Below are 19023 nucleotides of genomic sequence, written 5' to 3'. Positions count from 1 at the left end.
TAATATGAAAAAACAATTAAGTAAATGATCTTACCTTTAAAAGATCTGTAGCATTAAAATGTTATTATTGCAAAGAAACATCAAAAATTAATATACTAAATATATCAGCAAAAACACAGAACGCCGGAAGATTCCCAATTTAACTAATTTGTTTTAAATTTCACTTTTGAAAACATTGATTGATTAAATCTATCAAAAAATATAATTGTCAATTTTGAATTGTTATATTAACATCGGCATGGCTAGGGTTCTTGACTGTTATGATCATATCATGAAAATGAAGTATTTGAAAGCTCGACTGTCAGAAATTCACCAGCTGATTGTCATTTCTGACAGTGGAGCTTTCAAATACTTCATTTTCAAGATATGATCATAACAGTCAAGAACCCTAGCCGTGCCGTTGTTAATATAACAATTCAAAATTGACAATTATATTTTTTGATAGATTTAATCAATCAATGTTTTCAAAAGTGAAATTTAAAACAAATTAGTTAAATTGGGAATCTTCTGGCGTTCTGTGTTTCTGTGTTTTTGCTGATATATTTAGTATATTAATTTTTGATGTTTCTTTGCAATAATAACATTTTAATGCTACAGATCTTTTAAACGTAAGATCATTTACTTAATTGTTTTTTCATATTAGATGTATCGCTAATAACACTCTTTTAGATGAACTGATGATGCTTATTGAACAATGGGCGAAACGTCTTCAATAAATAGATAAAGTAGCACAACTCTTGTCTTTTTTATCTCCAAATTGACCGAAAACATCCCATTCACTTACGAGTGTACATTTTTTTATATATAAATATATATATATATATATATACATATATAAATATATATAAATATATATAAATATATATAAATATATATAAATATATATAAATATATATAAATATATATAAATATATATAAATATATATAAATATATATAAATATATATAAATATATATAAATATATATAAATATATATAAATATATATAAATATATATAAATATATATAAATATATATAAATATATATAAATATATATAAATATATATAAATATATATAAATATATATAAATATATATAAATATATATATATATATATATATATATATATATATATATATATATATATATATAAATATAAATATATATATATATATATATATATATATATATATATATATATATATATATATATATATATATATATATATATATATATATATATATATATATATGACGATTTTCACATTTGGTCCCATTGAAGATAGCTATAATTGAGCTGTCAATTAAAGTTCATAGAAGGAAATGTTGGCGCTTGACTGTGTTGCCATGTTTTTTAATAAATCGGGAAAGAGCATGTGATTTATAATTAATAAAAATCCAATAGAACGTTAACAAACTACTAGTAAAAAAGAAATTCTTTCAAAAAATAATAAGAATAGTATTCAGGTACTTTCCACAGACATCTGGTGACCATCTGAAACAATCTGGCAACTGGTGGTTTGAAGATTGCCAAATCTATTAGCTTATTATCAAAGGCAAATGCCAAAAAATGTTGTAATAATTAACTGCAATTAATATGAGGAGAAACGAGTCTTTATTCGTTTGTGGTGTATATAAAAAAATAAAAAACTTGCATAATTCATATAATAATATAATAAAAATGTATTTTTGAAAGTTTCTCTATTTGTAATTGAAGCCTACAACATATACATTATAAAGACATGACAACACAGTCAAAAGTCAAAAATTTGTTTTGTGAATTTAATTGACAGCTCAATTATAGCTATCTTCAATGGGACCAAATGTGAAAATCATCCAAAATATGTTATGTGTCATATAATATACCTAACAAGTTTGTTTTTAGCAAATAATTAGCTTTCAGGTATTAGAGCTTTAAAGCCGTGTTAGTAATTTCATATGGTAGAATTCATTGATGTAAATTTCATATCTGCAGACAATGTTCCGTCTTACTACACTTGTACCTACATTTTATCTGTTTAAAATAATATTACGCCTACTACATTATCCACTTCGAAGATGGTCTTTCCAAAGATAAAAGGCATTTTAAACAATTTACACTTTGTTTTCTATGATACAAAATATGTAATGTTAATGTTCTAACTTCTAACCCAGATTTTTGGCCAGTCTTGCATTATTTGGCTTGTAAACAACTAGTGTTTCTCACTGAGTTTATCTATTGTGTAATAATTACACAATACTTTAGGGCTGAAGGCCTCGAGAACTATAGGCCTGTCGCATTACTCCCAGTCATCTCTAAAATAGTAGAAAAGGCCATGGCTTTGCAAATCACAAGCTTTTTCGAAAGTAACAATTATATTTCAGGATCACAGTTCGGTTTCAGGAAGGAAAGGAGCACAACTCTTGGCATTCTTGACCTAGTGTGGCACATCTAGGAATCTTTTCATAGAATGCAATTCAACACTGTTGTGTTTTGTGACTAAGTAAGGCATTTGATTGTATGGACCATGGGATACTCCTGAAAAAAATACAGAGGTACAACTTTTGTCCACAGAGCGTCAAGTTGATCCAATCATACCTCGAGAACAGAGTACAATCGGTGAGAGTGTCTGAGGTGTCAGGGGAGCGTGCTGTTAATATTGGTGTTCTTCAAGGCTCCGTCCTTGGACCCATACTATTTCTAATATATATATTAATGACCTTACAAGAATTGAATCAAACGCTACATGCACAATTAATTTTTCTGAGGTTTCGCATATTTCCCAGCCAGTGAAAACTATGTAGTTATTCATATTTCGATGAGCAACCCCAGATTAAAAAAAAGAGGCTTCTAGCTGCAATGGAAGCCGAGATAATGTAAATTTTTCCTACGTGTTTCAATGTGAAGTTCTGATCTCGAAAAAAAAAAACTGAACTGAAACAGTTATCCCCTTCACTTTCATATGTCGATCTTTCGAATGTACCTTGCCTTCGAAGGGCTGTAAGTTTCGAAAAATGGGATGAATTTTATAGCTATAAGCTTTAATATAAAGTTCAGATTTTTATTCAAAATTTGTGCAAATTTTACATCTTAATGTTTATAAATTAAAAAAAAAATAGTTCCTAACTTCATTCCTATTGGTCATAGAAGGTTTTTTTAAATAGGTTTTTTACCAGTATAAAACATACCCCTTTTTCAAATGTTTATTTTGTAAATAATTTCGATGAAAATGCAATATGCATTTAACTTCTGAGATAGTTTAAGTCTTAAAGAAACATGAAATTTGCTAAATGTGTCTAGCATCATTAATAGAGCAAGTTCAATAGTATAAATATTTAGCCTCAGGGATAAATAAATTTTAACTTATTTGACAGATCGAGGGGAAATTTTGCACAAATTTAAAAGACTGTAATTCCTTGATGTCCAAATGTATTAATAACATTTTATTTTGTTAATGAAAAAATTAATAAAACATAAATTAGTGCAAAAAAACTGCTTTTTTGTAAATATCTCCGTAAATTATCTATCAATTTTAATTTAAAAAACGGGAAAATAAAGATATTCTTGATATAAAAAAATACAAAAAATCTAATTGTGACCATAAATTATTGTTTAAAAAAAAACGCAAGGTAAAAATACGAGTTCTTTTTCATCTATTCGTCATCTAGTAACCCCCACCTATATCTTAAAAGCGAAAAATTTTGTTTTGCATAACCAGACTGGGCTACATGTATGGGATACTTAGAGATTGATTGTTCCTCATCTGCACCATGTTCATTCTAGACTAGATCTTCAAAGAATGTCAAGGCGGTGAAAAATTGTAATTAATGGTGCTGGAGGAAACAAAGATTATTTAACACATTTGTTGTTAGATTTTTATGTTTTATATTGACTTTTGTTAAAAATTTCCATTAAATTAGTGCACTTCTTAACTTGTGTTTGATTATTTTGTCATAGAGAAATCATATTACACTGAACTAACATGAATTCATTGCTGATTTATCAGACATTATAAAGATATGTCACTTTTTTTAAATATAATCAAAATTGATGTATATCTGAAAAAAAACTTTAGACATTTTTTATGTGTTTATTTATGTTGCCAGTGTAGTTTCTATTTATGATTAAATATAATAAATTTTTATTTCAGTATTTGTCTGATCAAGGTTTTGATCCAGCCACATACATCTTCAAGAAATTTTCACAAAGTAAGTTATAGTAAAGTTATTATAAATTTTTCTATTGCCTGTTACATATTAAACATTAAAAGGAACTATTATTAAAATAATTACTTTTATTTGGTTCCTCCATCTTTTCTTATCTATATAAATAAAGTCATGTTGAATGATGATGCACCTAAGTTTCCTCTAAATTTTTTTGAGTAACAATTTTGATATAACTGAAAAATATTCCCATTAAATTAATATATAGACCCTCCCAATTTCTCGTTTGTGTCGTATGTGTGTGTTTCGTGCGTGTGTGTGTTTGTTTCGTGCGCGTGTGTGTGTGTTTCGTGCGTGTGTGTGTGTTTCGTGCGTGTGTGTGTGTGTGTGTGTGTGTTTCATGCGTGTGTGTGTGTGTGTGTGTGTGTGTTTCGTGTGTGTATGTGTGTTTCGTGCGTGTGTGTTTCGTGCGTGTGTGTATGTGTGTTTAGTGCATGTGTGTGTGTGTGTGTGTGTTTCGTGCGTGTGTTCGTGTGTGTATGTGTGTTTCGTGCGTGTGTGTTTCGTGCGTGTGTGTATGTGTGTTTAGTGCATGTGTGTGTGTGTGTGTGTTTCGTGCGTGTGTGTGTGTGTGTTTCGTGCGCGCGCGTGTGTGTGTGTGTCTGTGTCGTGTCTGTGTATGACTGTGTCGTGTCTGTGTATTTACAGTTAATGACAGCTGCAGCTCCATATGTTATATTCTCAGTTGATCCACAAGTATTTATGTGTTATATTTTATTCACACCTGTCTTATTGTTCTATATACTCCCTGAGCCTTGTAGTCTCAACAGGTATGGATTATTAATATTTAGTAAGCCAATTTTATTTAGTAGTTTTAATTATTTATAGTTTAATAACACTATTGTTTCCTCAGATGAAACATCTGAAGACACTGAGGAAGATGGTAAGAACCAAACAAATGACGGATCCAAGACAGTTACTGATGGACATGATTCTCCAATTTTACTTAGTTTAGAGGAAGATGAGGTATGCTGTTTATTAAAAATATGTGAATAATAGTACAGACATTTGACATTTTATTTCACTTTCGTTTAACAAGTTATACATAAAAAAATTAAATAAAATTAAAATTTTAGGATTCACTCATTCAGAGAATTTAGGTTGCATTTAAAACATAAGATTTAAACTTGTTATAATATTCCTAAACATATGGGATATTGTCCGTATATATATATATATATATATATATATATATATATATATATATATATATATATATATATATATATATATATATATATATCGCACCCTCAGTGCAAGACTGCAGTAAGTCACAATAAGTAAGTTTCGAGATAAAGACGATTTTGTTTATTTTCGTGCTAATATCGGTGAAATAAGAAACAAGTTTAAAGAAAAATTAACATTTAATTATTATTTTGCATGCTTTTTAGCCTATATTACATTAACGAAAAATAAAAATTTAAATAAAAAAATATTAATGCTAAAAAAATTAGGAATTTCAAAGTTACAACACTTTTGCACGGAGAAAATTGTTAATCACTACACATTTAGTATTGGAATTTTAAAGCTACAACACTTTTGCACGGAAAAAATTGTAAAAAGTGTAGACACACTTTCTGTTAGTTGTTGTCCTCTTCTTGATCATCTTGGGCCAAAATATTTTCATAAAAACTATGGTAAGCTTCTGGTATCATACTCGAATGGCATAAGTATACCAAATCTTTCTTTTTGGCCATTTGAATTTTTGGCTGTTCTTTGTAGGCAGGTTTAAGTAGCACTTCTCGTATATTATGTGTAGTCCGTGATGATTTTTTTAGATTAAAAGAATTCCATAGTTCTTCATCATAGTTGTACTTAAAGAAAATTATGTGCGGACTATCTTTTCTACATTGCAGAATTTTTATATCTGTCCACTTCACATTTTTTTTATTTTGATCAATTTTATAATTGTTTCCCAACAGAAAGGAAACATGTTTAAAATCAATGAAGTCCTTTGTTTCCATTTCTCGAACTATGTAGGGTGAACCACTTTTTTGCTACATTTCACTACAGTTGCCGTTTCAGTAGGAACATAAATTGGACCGCTCTTCAGCACTCTTTTCTTTTGTCGCTCTATTAATGAGTGCATGTTGTCACCAGCGTTTTGTGTGTGACCTGTTATTAAAAACTTGTGGGTAATCGATTCTATATGACTCACATTAGTAACAACATACAAATACATAGAGGCGATAAATTTATTTTTGTTCTGCCCGGCACAGTTGTCGCTAAAAAAAATTAAATTTTTGCTTATTGCATGATTTGTCATGTAATAATAGACACAACTTGCAATTTCATTACTTCCTCGTTTCGCTACAGACTCATTCCACATAAAGCAGTATCCTTGTTTGGATACGTTATCAAATAATGTGAAACTATACACATTTAAACGTCGCTTATAATAAAACATTGATACATCTCCGCATGGCGTCTGTAATACAGCTTGAAGATCGTAATCGCAAACGGAATATTGATTTACATCATTAGCTAATTCTAGATCTTGTTTCTTTGATTCGCGTGCTTGATTTTTGTTTTTAATATGCAAGTCGTAGTTGTCCTGCAATGATTTTTCTCTGCTCTTCATTAGAGTTTTTATACACTTCACACTCTTAACATTGATCTTTTTTAGGAGAAAAGAATCCAATGTTAAATTCATAATTAAATATGCGTTCATAGTGATGTTTCTTAAGACAAATATCGCCGTCTGAAATACACTTATCTTTGTATAGTCTATACATTTCGGATATGGTTAAGCTACCATCAATAAAAACTCTACTAGTTTGAGCCCTTAAATAGTGACTTTCGATGGTAGGGAACATCTTTATGTGCTGACGTATTTTTTCCAAGGCAACTTTATCAGATCTTTTATGAGCCACATGCTTCCCTCTTCGATCATCTTCGAGGATACCAGCATCATCAGTTTTCTTCCATGTGGTGTAAATATATCGATCACTCACTCCCAAAGTATTGAGAAAAAACGTCTTGCATGCTTGAGTGTCCTTGTCATTAATCCTAAATTTATATTGCAAGTTATGTTTGCGATTGCTTCCAGGTGTTTTATTTTGATACTTAGGTCTAACTTCATTGGTGTGTCGTGATATAAAGTCTCTTTGTAAATTTATGTTACCCAGGTCCCAACATTTTCGATGAATATGCGTTCTTATATCCACAGAATTTTCAAACGATTTTAAACGACAAGTTTGAGAACAAGTTTCTTTCATCTGTCGAGCGTGCATGATTGTACCTTTATTTGACTTGTAGGACTTACCAGAGTTGCGAAGTTTCTTGACCTTATTTCGTCTCCATTCTTCAGGATTTGCACTTCGTTTTCTCGCACAAGATACACTGTAACTGTCACTTTCACGGTCACTATCTTCAGTAGCTTCGATTGGTATTTCCATTAATGCAGCGTCATAGGTTGGAATTTGTTCTGGGAGATATGGGAGATCTTGCATAGAATCATCATTGGAAAAGTCGTTTTCTGCATCAACCTGTTCCCCGTCTACAACGTTGTCAGCACCATTGTATCTCTATTGAATCCCTATTTCACTGATCAAAATGTCCTCTTCCATATCTTCAGTAGCTTCGTTTTTTGTTTCCATTAATGTAGCGTCATAAGTTGGAATTGGTTCTGGGAGATCTCTCTCTAAGTCCTCTCTCGGTATTTCAACGTTCGTTAAAATTTGAACTTGATCACCGATAGCAGTTAATGAAGTACCATTGATAGCATCTGAAAATAATAATGATTTTAAAGTTAAAACAAACAATAATTGAGTAAGAAACAGAAGAATAGAATATAATGACCACGCATTGAAAAAACAGGTAGACATGACTACACCGAAAGAAGAAGAAAAAGAAGAAGTTGAAATAATCTCTGTAAATAAGTAGTAATATTGTTATCGTGCGGTTTCGAATATAAAATTATTTTGATAGATAAACTTTAGTATTATTGTTTCTCTAATACATTGTGTCTATGTACTTTTAATCATTTCGCTTAAATCAGAAGTATTTTTTTGAACACCCCTATTTCGTTCAGTTTACACTAGTCATAGAAAATCTCACCATTGAATTTGAAAACGAGAGTAGATAAATAGATTATAATACAACGATTAATTTACATTCAACTTACTCTGCATGTCGTTGCTATCCTCACTTGTCTGCGCACACAGGGATAAAATCCTCAATGTTCTGGAACTATTAAATTTTGACATTTTCGAAATCGTTAATTCTGCATCTATCACTTGCAAGGGCTAATAACAGATTATATTAAAAACTACACTACTAAAATGTACCTACTCGTACTTCTTAGCTGAGAACTCGTTTCTAATGAGTTAATAGGGTAAGTAAAGAGAAAGTAATCTCCAACAACGATAGGAATAGTACTAAACATTACATTTAATGTATTCACAGAAATCACCTGGTAGATAAAGGGAAAGTAATTCCCGGGGTTTAGTATATACGTTTAATAAATTCCAATAAATCATCGGGTAAGTAAAGAAAAAATAATCCCCAACAGCAATCGTGGTTTAGTATGGTAATAAACTTTACATTTAATAGAGTCCAAGAAATCAGATAGCTACCTAGAATAAATAGGTATTATACCTAATAAAACGGCTTATTGTTAGCGGCAATTTAATATTTTTATTTCTGCACATATTTCTGATAGCCACAAATCCTTCGCTTTGTAATGAAAATGCCATAACAAGGTAGAAACATTATTTGTAAAACTTTGAATATTTTTATTTAAATTCAAAACAAAAGGACTATAATAAAAATATGCAAATCAGGCTACTATGAGTAAAGTGATTAACAAAAGGATTGGAATTCACTACCTTAGTAAAAGTTGGGAATTACGTGGGGACAATAATATGATGACAATCGCCCCGGAAGGTTACGTGAAGATTTAATATAGTTTGGGATTTAGTTTTTATAGAACAAGTTTTCTGAGAATAGATATTTTTAACCTGTCAGTATTGTTAATACACAAGTTTTAAGATAACTGTTTTTCCTTTCATAAAAAAAAAATACTTTTTGGCTGTAAATAATTAGTCTTAATTTATGTGTTTTTAATCCAATCTAATAAATAAATGGTCAAACGACATCGCAAACATTTTATGGAAAATATAATGACACACAAAGGACATAAAACTTACATGAATAGATTGGTCTCGTTAATCTTTGTTTATTGTCTCGACCGTTAATGGATTACGTAGACACACTGTATATTAATATTAAACACCACAGATATACATATTAAAATAACAAATATGACAAATATCTCACTTTTTTCGTGCTTTTCATTGCTTGTTATTGAAACCATTGCAATGTTCCGTGCAAAACTGTTGTAACTCTGTTACATTAGAGTTACAACAGTTTTGCACTCAACTTATGTACAAAAACGCAAAATAGTTAAACTGTTGTTGTTGTAATATTTAGCCGGTTAAGCATTTGAAAGTTACTAAAGTTTTACAGGGGATAGATATGCATGTTTACAATCGAATTCCATGATTACTTCATTTTCATAAAATTTTGAGTTACTGCAGTCTTGCACTGAGGGTGCGATATATATATATATATATATATATATATATATATATATATATATATATATTCATAGGAATTTCATAAACTCTGTGCTGTTCATTTGGAATATTGTCTTTGATTGATCGGACAATAGATGAAAGTTTTCTTCGTTGACGAATTCTCGCAGTTCGAGGATTTTTGGTATAGGTGAGAAATAAAACGCAGAGCCTCGTTAAAACGGGCTACTCAGCCAAATAGGTCTGCTTGGTCAAGATTAAGAACAAGACAAACACTCAATATGATAATGATATTTATTATAAATTATGATATAATGAACATTCTTCTTCATACATATTTTTTGTCAAATGGTATGCTTTAAATTAGTCACATCCTGCATGTATGTTAGAGAATATAAATTCTTTAAATGAAATAAATTAGTATGCATGTTTTTACTTTTCGATTTAAAATTGAATTTTTTGTTTTGTTTTAGGGAGCAAGTAATTCGGGTATGTATACTTTTGACAATAACGTTTTTTGATCGTTCGAAACGGGTAAAAACTAGTGCATATATGTGTATAAATCTCAAGATTTTCAATATCTTAATGGCTTTACAATACATACCAGACATAAAAACATCAATTTTTTTCAAGATGAAGAAATATGCTTTAAAATTAAGAAACCGTTATTTTGAAAAGCACGATCTTATTTTGGGTTGATTTAAAACTGATCGTAATATGTATTGTAAAGACATCTATATTGTATATGCAGTTGGTTTTTTTTAAACAAAATGTTGAGTTTAGATTTTGATAAAATATAGTGTTTGTTTAGGTTTAAGGGCAGTGATAACAGAGGATTGCTTATTGTTTAATGCAATTATTTTTTCAAATACAACTGTATACAACTGCTAGAAATCGAATTGGTTAAATATTTGTGAGCATTGTTCTTAATAAATATCAACGACTTTTCATTTCTTCTGTAGATAAGAAGAAAAGAGAAGATAGTAACCAGTCATCATCGGGACAAGCGTCTTCAGGAACAACCAATGGAGAGAATAGTGAAAATAGAGCTCGGGATAGGTTGGTTTTCAACTTTTTTTAAGGAACTCATCAAATGCTGCCTGATTAGAAGCAGAATATAAAACCCTAACTATTGCTTGCTGAAGACCATCTACAAGGAGAGGACATCCGAGAATTGCGCCTTCCCCATGGTTTTGATACACAGCTTGGAAATAATCTATCCAGCATCAGAGGGTTTTTTCAACTTCCAGGTTTGAAATTAGTTGTATAAAGATGTTGGTTTTTGAGCTTAGCGATTCACCTACACAGCAGTTCCAGACATAGTTGTAAAAGAATCATTGGATATCAGCAGCAATTGTAGAAGACATCAGTAAATGCAAAAAAACATTGTAAGCCAATTACAATAGCTTTAACAAAATACATAGACGTTTTTAAAAGGCAGCATGATGATGAGTCTCTACTTAATAAAATATCAAAAGAAAAATAATATGAAATATTTCGGTAAGGTAATAATACCATGAACTAATTCTTCATGGAATTTTAAGGCTATTTTAAGCTGTAGTTATGTCAGTTATTCAACTTTGTTAGTATTTTTACTGGCATAGATAATACATTGTAAACTGAAACTTCATAAAACATACATCTATACTATTTCCAATAAAAAAATATTCAAATCTCTCTCTCAAATCATTCTGCAAATAGAATCTCAAAAAATTAAATTTTTTGTCGTTGATAGGTATGCAGATAGTATTTACCACATAGGTATGCGTGGGGTATTTAATTATAAAAGCTCAAGAAGCATTGAAGGTCTAGACCTGAGACGTTTGCATTTTGTATGAAGTGTATATATATATATATATATATATATATATATATATATATAAATATAAAATTATAATATAAAATATAAGGAGCAACGACTGTCAAAACCAATAAGCAGTGAAAAATAATGGAATGGGATGGAATCCCTTTCACACTGTAACTCTTGAAGATCTCAGTTAGATAAGAGGAGAAAAGAAACAAGCTAAATGTTTCTCTAATAAACTATTCCATATATTAGCGGAAACTTTTATTTTTGTATTTACAAAACAGCATCAGTCCATATCTGTTGAGTAACGTTCTCTTAGAAGGAATTGACAGGTTCTTATAACCCTCTTAACCTGCTTAAGCAGATTTTCTTTTCGCACCTATCTTATTTAATACATTTTTTTGATTTTTGTCAATTTAATTCTAAACGCATCTCACCCATGAAAGCATTTAAAACTGATTGTGGTTACGTGATTTTTGATAAAGTGACTGTGGGCAGTACCCCACGATTTGTTGGCAGAACATTTTGATGATAAAAATGGCGAAGAAAAAGAAAAAGAGCTGTTGTCGTAGTGGACAAATTGGCACAACAATACACAACACAGCGCCAAACACGCAGATGGCCCATGGTAATATTTTATCACCTCGTAAGATATTTCGGCCATAAACGCTTTCACAATTTGGAAAATAAAAAATCCAAATTACGATGGGAAACATTTGGATACAAGACGAAGTTTTTTGTTAGACTTAGGACGGGAATTGGTGAAAGAAAATGTTATTTATAGATATCAAAACACAAATAATGTGCGCTCTGCTACGTAAAATGATGAAAATTGCATATCCTGAAGTGGACGGACGTTTCTGATGTTCCACCTGGAGCTAATATAGCTTCGGGACAAGGTCGGTGTTATTTATACCAGAGAAAAAAAGACCGAAAATCCCGGCATTACTGTATTGTGTGTAAAAACTTTCGTGTTGCTCACTCTGTGAAAAATTTCATGTGTTTGTCTTGCAACGATAATTAATTTTTTTAATGAAGAAATAAGTACTTTGTAAAATTATGTAGGGACGATATCCCCTTTTTGTCATTACTAACAAAATTTCCAGGTGGACCTTCATGTTTAAAGGCATTTAGAACAACGCAGTTACTAATTTTAAGTGTTTTTAAGAAGAAAGACTGGCATATGCGATGTTTGGCTTTATCTGAAAATGGTATTGTTTAGAATGTTGACGAATAACTGAGTCATCAGTTTTGCCTCGTCTTCTTTCTCGACTTTTTACGGTAATATTACTTGAAACAAAATCTTTCTGTCTGACAATATCAAGCTTCCAGTATGCCAAACACGTCACTTTTCTGTCTTCTTCTGTGAAGTGCTCGTGGCATTTAAAGCGACAATTTTGACAGTCAACTGGTTGGGGTCTTTCAGCTGTTCGTTTTTTTTTTCTTAATTTCATAATCTAAACCCTGACTTCGTCTTTTCCTGGTAACATTACATTTCCGAGTTTCAGGATTGCTTTCTTTCCACCTTTTGAATTTATTTATTGGACTCTTAGCGTTTTTATAGCTGCTCGGTGAAGACAGAGATGAATCCCTATTTTACGTCGGATCTTTGACGGAATCGTCACTAAATGGATCTACAACATAAACACTAAAATGATCGAATTGTACTTAAAAGCTTTATACCTGACAGTGGAGTTGTAGTTCTACATATTGACATAGATTGTTGTTCATCCTGTTCATTCCGATTTCTTTAGAGCAATTATTTTCAGTGGCTAAAATCTCGACTCTCAAAATCAGCCTGGTGGTTTGTTGACACAACGTGAGTGAATAAGGCACACCTGTGTTTAGAACAATCGATATCACTTCGATGAGAAATAAGACATCCTTTTAAGGAACGACCAGTTTGTCTAATATAGGACAATTCACAATCCAGACAAGGGACCTTATAGACTACATTGGTTTGATTGTGTTTAGATAAGGGAGTCTTAGTGTTACCTGACATCCCAATCTTGACAATCCGGAGAAGCCTCGAACTGTTGTATGTAAATTGTGGAAAAAAAGGTAAAGAGCAATAAATGTTCGATGTAGTGGGAGAACTCTGAGAGATATCTCCTGGGGGGCCATTTGAATGTAATAATAAAGCATCTGATTCTCCAGCATCAGCCAAAGTTGGTGAATGTCAAATACATTACACTATGGGTAGCTGTGTTTACCATCGATATTGTATTATTAATTAAACTCAACATAGTATTAATCTTAGATCTAGGTTTAATATATATATATATATATATATATATATATATATATATATATATATATATATATATATATATATATATATATATATATATATTGCGGTATTCTTCAGTCCATAGTCTTCTCAGTTCGCGATGTTCTATGGTTAGTATTAAATAAGATAAACTTATTTTTACTCTTAAGCCAGCTATACGCAACCTTCTTCTAACCGTTTAGTTTTGAAATTATTCTTCCAGTGGCGTTACGCAATGTTCTGTTGATGCAAGAAGCAGTATATTTGGGATTCCGTCTAGCAATAATTCGCGTATATCGGTCATCAAAAGGGTTGTACTCCGTTGCTCCCTCCATCATGAGTATATGAGTCTACACCATTTGTGACATAATGATTCCAAGATCTATTTATAACACTTGGTGAAAACGCAAAACGCTGAGCCACTTCACGTTGCGTTAACCCTTCGTTGATCCGCCTCAAAATCTGTTGCATTTGGTCAATATCTGAACGTCTTCGAGACACAGTTTATAACTAATTAATAAAAATACACCACTATTTAAGACAACTTTACTTTTTTGTCCTGAACGTATTCTCTGTGCTTTGATTACTTTCGTTATTTTTGGTTAATTATATAATTTTTAATAAAGTTTTCATTATTCCATATCTGCATTGACCATCTATTTTCACACCTTCATATATTGCTCTTTGTATTTTGCTCTCCCATCTTTCTAAAGAGGTCTATTTTTGATTTCTTAAGACCCCATGTTTAGCATGCGTATGTAGCTGTAGACCTGATAACTGTTTTTTGAAATTCTAATTTTTGTTTTGCTTGTGACATTTGGATTTCATTAGTGATAGCAATGCTCCTACTTTTTGTTTCCTTTTGGTATACTTGTCTTTATCTCCGTTCCTCGTGTCTTTTATCTAATTTTACACATAGGTAAATAAATTGTGAAAACTCTTTTAACATGCATGTATTTTTTCTTCCAATACATGTATTTTTTACTTCCAATGAGAAATTTTCTTCTTTTTCTTTGTATGTTTGTCCCATTATCATGTATTTTGCCTTTTCCTTATTTATTATAAACCCAAATTTTTTTGACATGCCTAGAGAGTCTATGAATCAAGTTGTAAATCACTATAAGAATATTCTTTTAAATATTGAAGTTATAGTTCACATTAAAAACCAGTTATCAAACCAAATTAGTATCCCAAAGTTACCAAATTAGTATTAGGTTTGATTATAATTTAGATTTATCAATTTTTATAAGAATTATTTCATAAATATATTCTAAAACTATCACTGTTGTTATGTTCAGATAATATTTGTATTGACAGTCTAAAAATAACATATTTTTAACTTTTGTTTCAAATATTTCGGCTTTACTAATAAAAGAAAAGTGCCTATAAACTAAAGTCAGATGTGTATGTTACAACAAAAGTCTATAGAAATGTGCTCAATTCAATGCCAAGAATATGTAGTTGTCTTATCAATGTAAGGAATAGTGGCTTCAAGAAAGCTTAACAAAAATCTGATCCTTTTTTTAAATTAATTTTTTGTTTTCTTAAGACGGTCTAGTCTGATTTTTCTGCGGCTATTTCATAAGTAACAATAATTTGTGTCTCACCATTTCATAGTTAGTTACTCTACTGTTTCTCATTGTCTTAATGGTCATATATTACTTTTATGTAGTGTGAACCTGTAAAGAGCTCCTTTGAGTATGAGTTTAAATTAATATGTCAAAAATGTCTGCCTGTTGTATTGTGCCTTTAAACAGTCTCATATACAATTCGAATATTTTCTCTGCAGTGGAATCCATTGTTAAAATTAACAGTTTATATTTAAGAAGATATTCAGGATTTTATTTGTAAAATCAATACTAATACAGTACTTAACTCAATTGTTTTCAATACAATTTTTAATATATGTTTAATCTAAATAAAAAAAATCTGTAGTTTTATGAAGTTTCTACTTCTATGGTAAAATGTGTTAGACATGAAGAGTATATCCCAACAGATATATTAATTTACGAAATATCACTCATTAATGGAATGGTGCATACATATATATATATATATATATATATATATATATATATATATATATATATATATATATATATATATATATATATATATTGATGGAAGAACAATCCATAATGGTAGATACCCTTCACACATACAAGTTTAATTAAGCCGGGTAAGAGATATATTGAAAACGTCTGCATTAAAGCAGTTCGCAAAATAAATATGGTAAAACGGGAGAAATGGTATATAAGCCAATTTGTGAAGTTAAAGTCCATAATAACTAATACTAGAGGTACATAGAAGAGGTAGAACAAGTGATGGCTACATTAAAAACATTTGAAAATACCACAAAATAAGTCTTTATTCACAGTGTTTGACACTTAAAGAGGACCCCAGATGCTTTGGAGAAGTTTTTTGAAGATAAGTGTTAGTTCCTTGGGTAGCCTTTAGGACAAATGCGGTAATATGGGAGATGAAAATCAATAAGAAGTTAAGGATGCAACAGAAAAATATGTGCTTTTGTTAGTTTACGTTTTGAAGAAATGCAGTTAGGTGAATACTACAATGTTAGGTGAAACTCAAAGTAGACATCACACAAGACCCCGTCGTTGCTCTATTTTCAAAATACACAAGATTGCTAGAAGACTGAAACCTGGGGAATGCGTGAATGGTTAAGTGTATATATATATTATAAGAATTGTGATGGTTCCGATAGGGATTCAAGTTTAACCAGAAGATATCAAATATATGCATGATCTAGAAATGTTTTTATTTAAATGAATAGAAATTAGAAGAGCTCTGATAATCCAATAAAAGAAATGCGTGATTTACAGTACATGTATGAGATAATATTTTTATTTGTTTCTTTTTGGTATAAATATATATATATAAAAGAATGATGATGGATAGGAAGTTATAATAGTATAAAGGATTGTGAAGAAAATCAAAATATCACATTTACCATATTCTTTACGGGTAGCTTACAATGGATTATCTGAGTATCTAAAATTTAATTTATATTTTTAAAACAATTTTCATTTATAGCAAAATTGAGAAGAAGCTTGGGTCAAAAAGTAATCCTACTGTCGTTTGGATCAGCAATCTTGCTGAAAACACTCGAGCCAGTGATTTAAAACAAGCTCTATCTGCTTGTGGTAGAGTAACAGGAGCTAAAATTGTCGTCAACGCAAGATTTCCAGGGTCCTGTTGCTTTGGTTACGTAACTATGGGTTCTGTAGAAGACGTTGAAAATGTCATTGAAAAATTAAACAATACAGAGTTAAAAGGTCAAATGATCAAGATTGAGAAAGTAAGTTTAATAAAATATTCAAATGAATAAAAAATTCAAAATTTAAATTATGTTGTATGAACAACATAAAAATTAGTTTCTGTTTTTAGTATGATTTAGTAAGAGCGGTTCAGTTGAAGAAGAATGAGAAATCACAAACTAGTTCAAAAGACACCCAGCCAAAATTAAAGGATCCTAAAAAAGATGATAAAGCTGAAAAAAAAGGTGAAGGTAAAAAGGTCGATTCTGAAACACCTCTTGGTAGAAATGAAGCAGTTAGAGCGGTAAGTATTTAAGATCATTTAATATAACAGAAAATTAAATAAAAATCAAGGTTTTAAATTAGGTCAGTGACACTAAAGTGTTACACCCAGAAGGAATAATTTTTTGGCAACAGAATGACTATTACAGCATGCTTGATAACAATATCATGTTACTTTTTGTAAAAATAAAGTTTTATCTTTAAATTATTTGTGACCGATTTATGAAGACCGGCTGGTAAAGAAATTTTTAGTTATTATTCCTCAGCGCAAAACTTAGACGAGTTCGCGCATTACGTTACAATGAGAGTGTTTTTAAATATTCCCAGTAAGAACGTTAGCAATCAGGCCACAATTAATTTATAATTGGCAATAAAAAGTTATTTTAATAGATTAGATTAATAGAGTTTCTATTGAACTATTTCGAATTTGTTGAAATATAGGTGTTTTATTATTTTGATTGAAAAAAATAATAAATAATACGGTGAAAAAAAAATTGGCACTGGGGGAGTGCCGACAGAAGTGAAAACTGGTTACAAATTAGATGATTATTAAAATATAACATATATATATATATATATATATATATATATATATATATATATATATATATATATATATATATATATATATATATATATATATTAAGAAAGCCCTATTAAGAAAGAACCCCGTATCTCCACTATAGCGAGTTTTGAGAAAAACGCGATTGAAAGATTTTTGTTTAATCCCTTGTGCTTTTGGTACAGTAATAACACAAAATCATTTAGTGTAGTAAATGTAAGTAGTGTGTAAATCTTTAAAAGTCTGCACTAAACTAAATTAAAAATTACATATGATCAATAACTACAAACTATGATAAAACTACTTAAAAGGAAACACAATTTACTGCCCTATTAAAAATTTCAGAGTCGAGGCTATCTGAACGGAGGACAATCTAAGAATGTACTTGAAGAGCCGTAATTATTAGGATAGTTAGTAGAACGTTTGAAACACGTAAACTTGTGTACTGCGTCGGTATGACTCACAGCTCTTCTTAAAATCCATTACCTCTAGCATTCAGCGATGAATAGTTATTTTGTTTAGGAATTCATATTGGTCGTAGGATGGTAAGGCGCTGCCGTGGAGAGCGATCAGATATCGGGTTTGCTGTTAAGAGGCATGTATTCAGGACAGTTGGAGTAATGATTTGCCATATCCCTATTGCCTATTTGCCTATGGTAGTCGATGAACACTTTGTGTTTATTCGATGTCCTTTTTCCAGCAATACGCCCCCCCCCCCTATTGCTTGTCGAACTAACTTTCTCGAAGAAGCTGGCGTTAATGTTTTGCCGTGGCCACCCCGTTCACCGGTTTTAAATTCTATCGAACATGTGTGGGATATGATAGAAAGGAGACTGTCCACTTTGCATCACTCTCAACAGACTCTGGAATCCATGAAGATTAATTTGCTTCGAAAGAGGTGCCACAAGCAGACATCGATCATCTCATTTTGTCAATGCCTAGACGTGTACAGGAGTTTATTCAGCGACGGGGTCGCCAAACAATTTTTTTTTATTACATGTTAATAAAAATTATTGCCAACGTTATCGTTTCATTCTTGATCTAAATGTACCATATTGCCAAAAAATTAAGTTCAAGAAATAAAGACTTCTGGATATAACACTTATAAT

The 19023-nt window shown here is 30.6% G+C and overlaps 1 protein-coding gene across 1 annotated transcript in view; it reads left to right on the top strand.

The window, feature by feature from the left end:
- LOC140452461 (uncharacterized) overlaps positions 1–19023 on the top strand; it is a 30480-nt gene that overhangs the window by 787 nt on the left and 10670 nt on the right. The window contains exons 2-7 of the mRNA XM_072546728.1: positions 4110–4167; positions 5036–5148; positions 10193–10208; positions 10682–10778; positions 16847–17111; positions 17201–17374. Of these exons, the coding sequence (XP_072402829.1) occupies positions 4110–4167; positions 5036–5148; positions 10193–10208; positions 10682–10778; positions 16847–17111; positions 17201–17374 (723 nt within the window). The remainder of the gene's footprint in view (positions 1–4109; positions 4168–5035; positions 5149–10192; positions 10209–10681; positions 10779–16846; positions 17112–17200; positions 17375–19023) is intronic.

This window comes from Diabrotica undecimpunctata, chromosome 10 (genome assembly GCF_040954645.1).
Source record: "Diabrotica undecimpunctata isolate CICGRU chromosome 10, icDiaUnde3, whole genome shotgun sequence".
In the NCBI taxonomy this organism is placed as follows: domain Eukaryota; kingdom Metazoa; phylum Arthropoda; class Insecta; order Coleoptera; family Chrysomelidae; genus Diabrotica; species Diabrotica undecimpunctata.
This window is presented reverse-complemented; position numbering and strand designations above follow the sequence as displayed.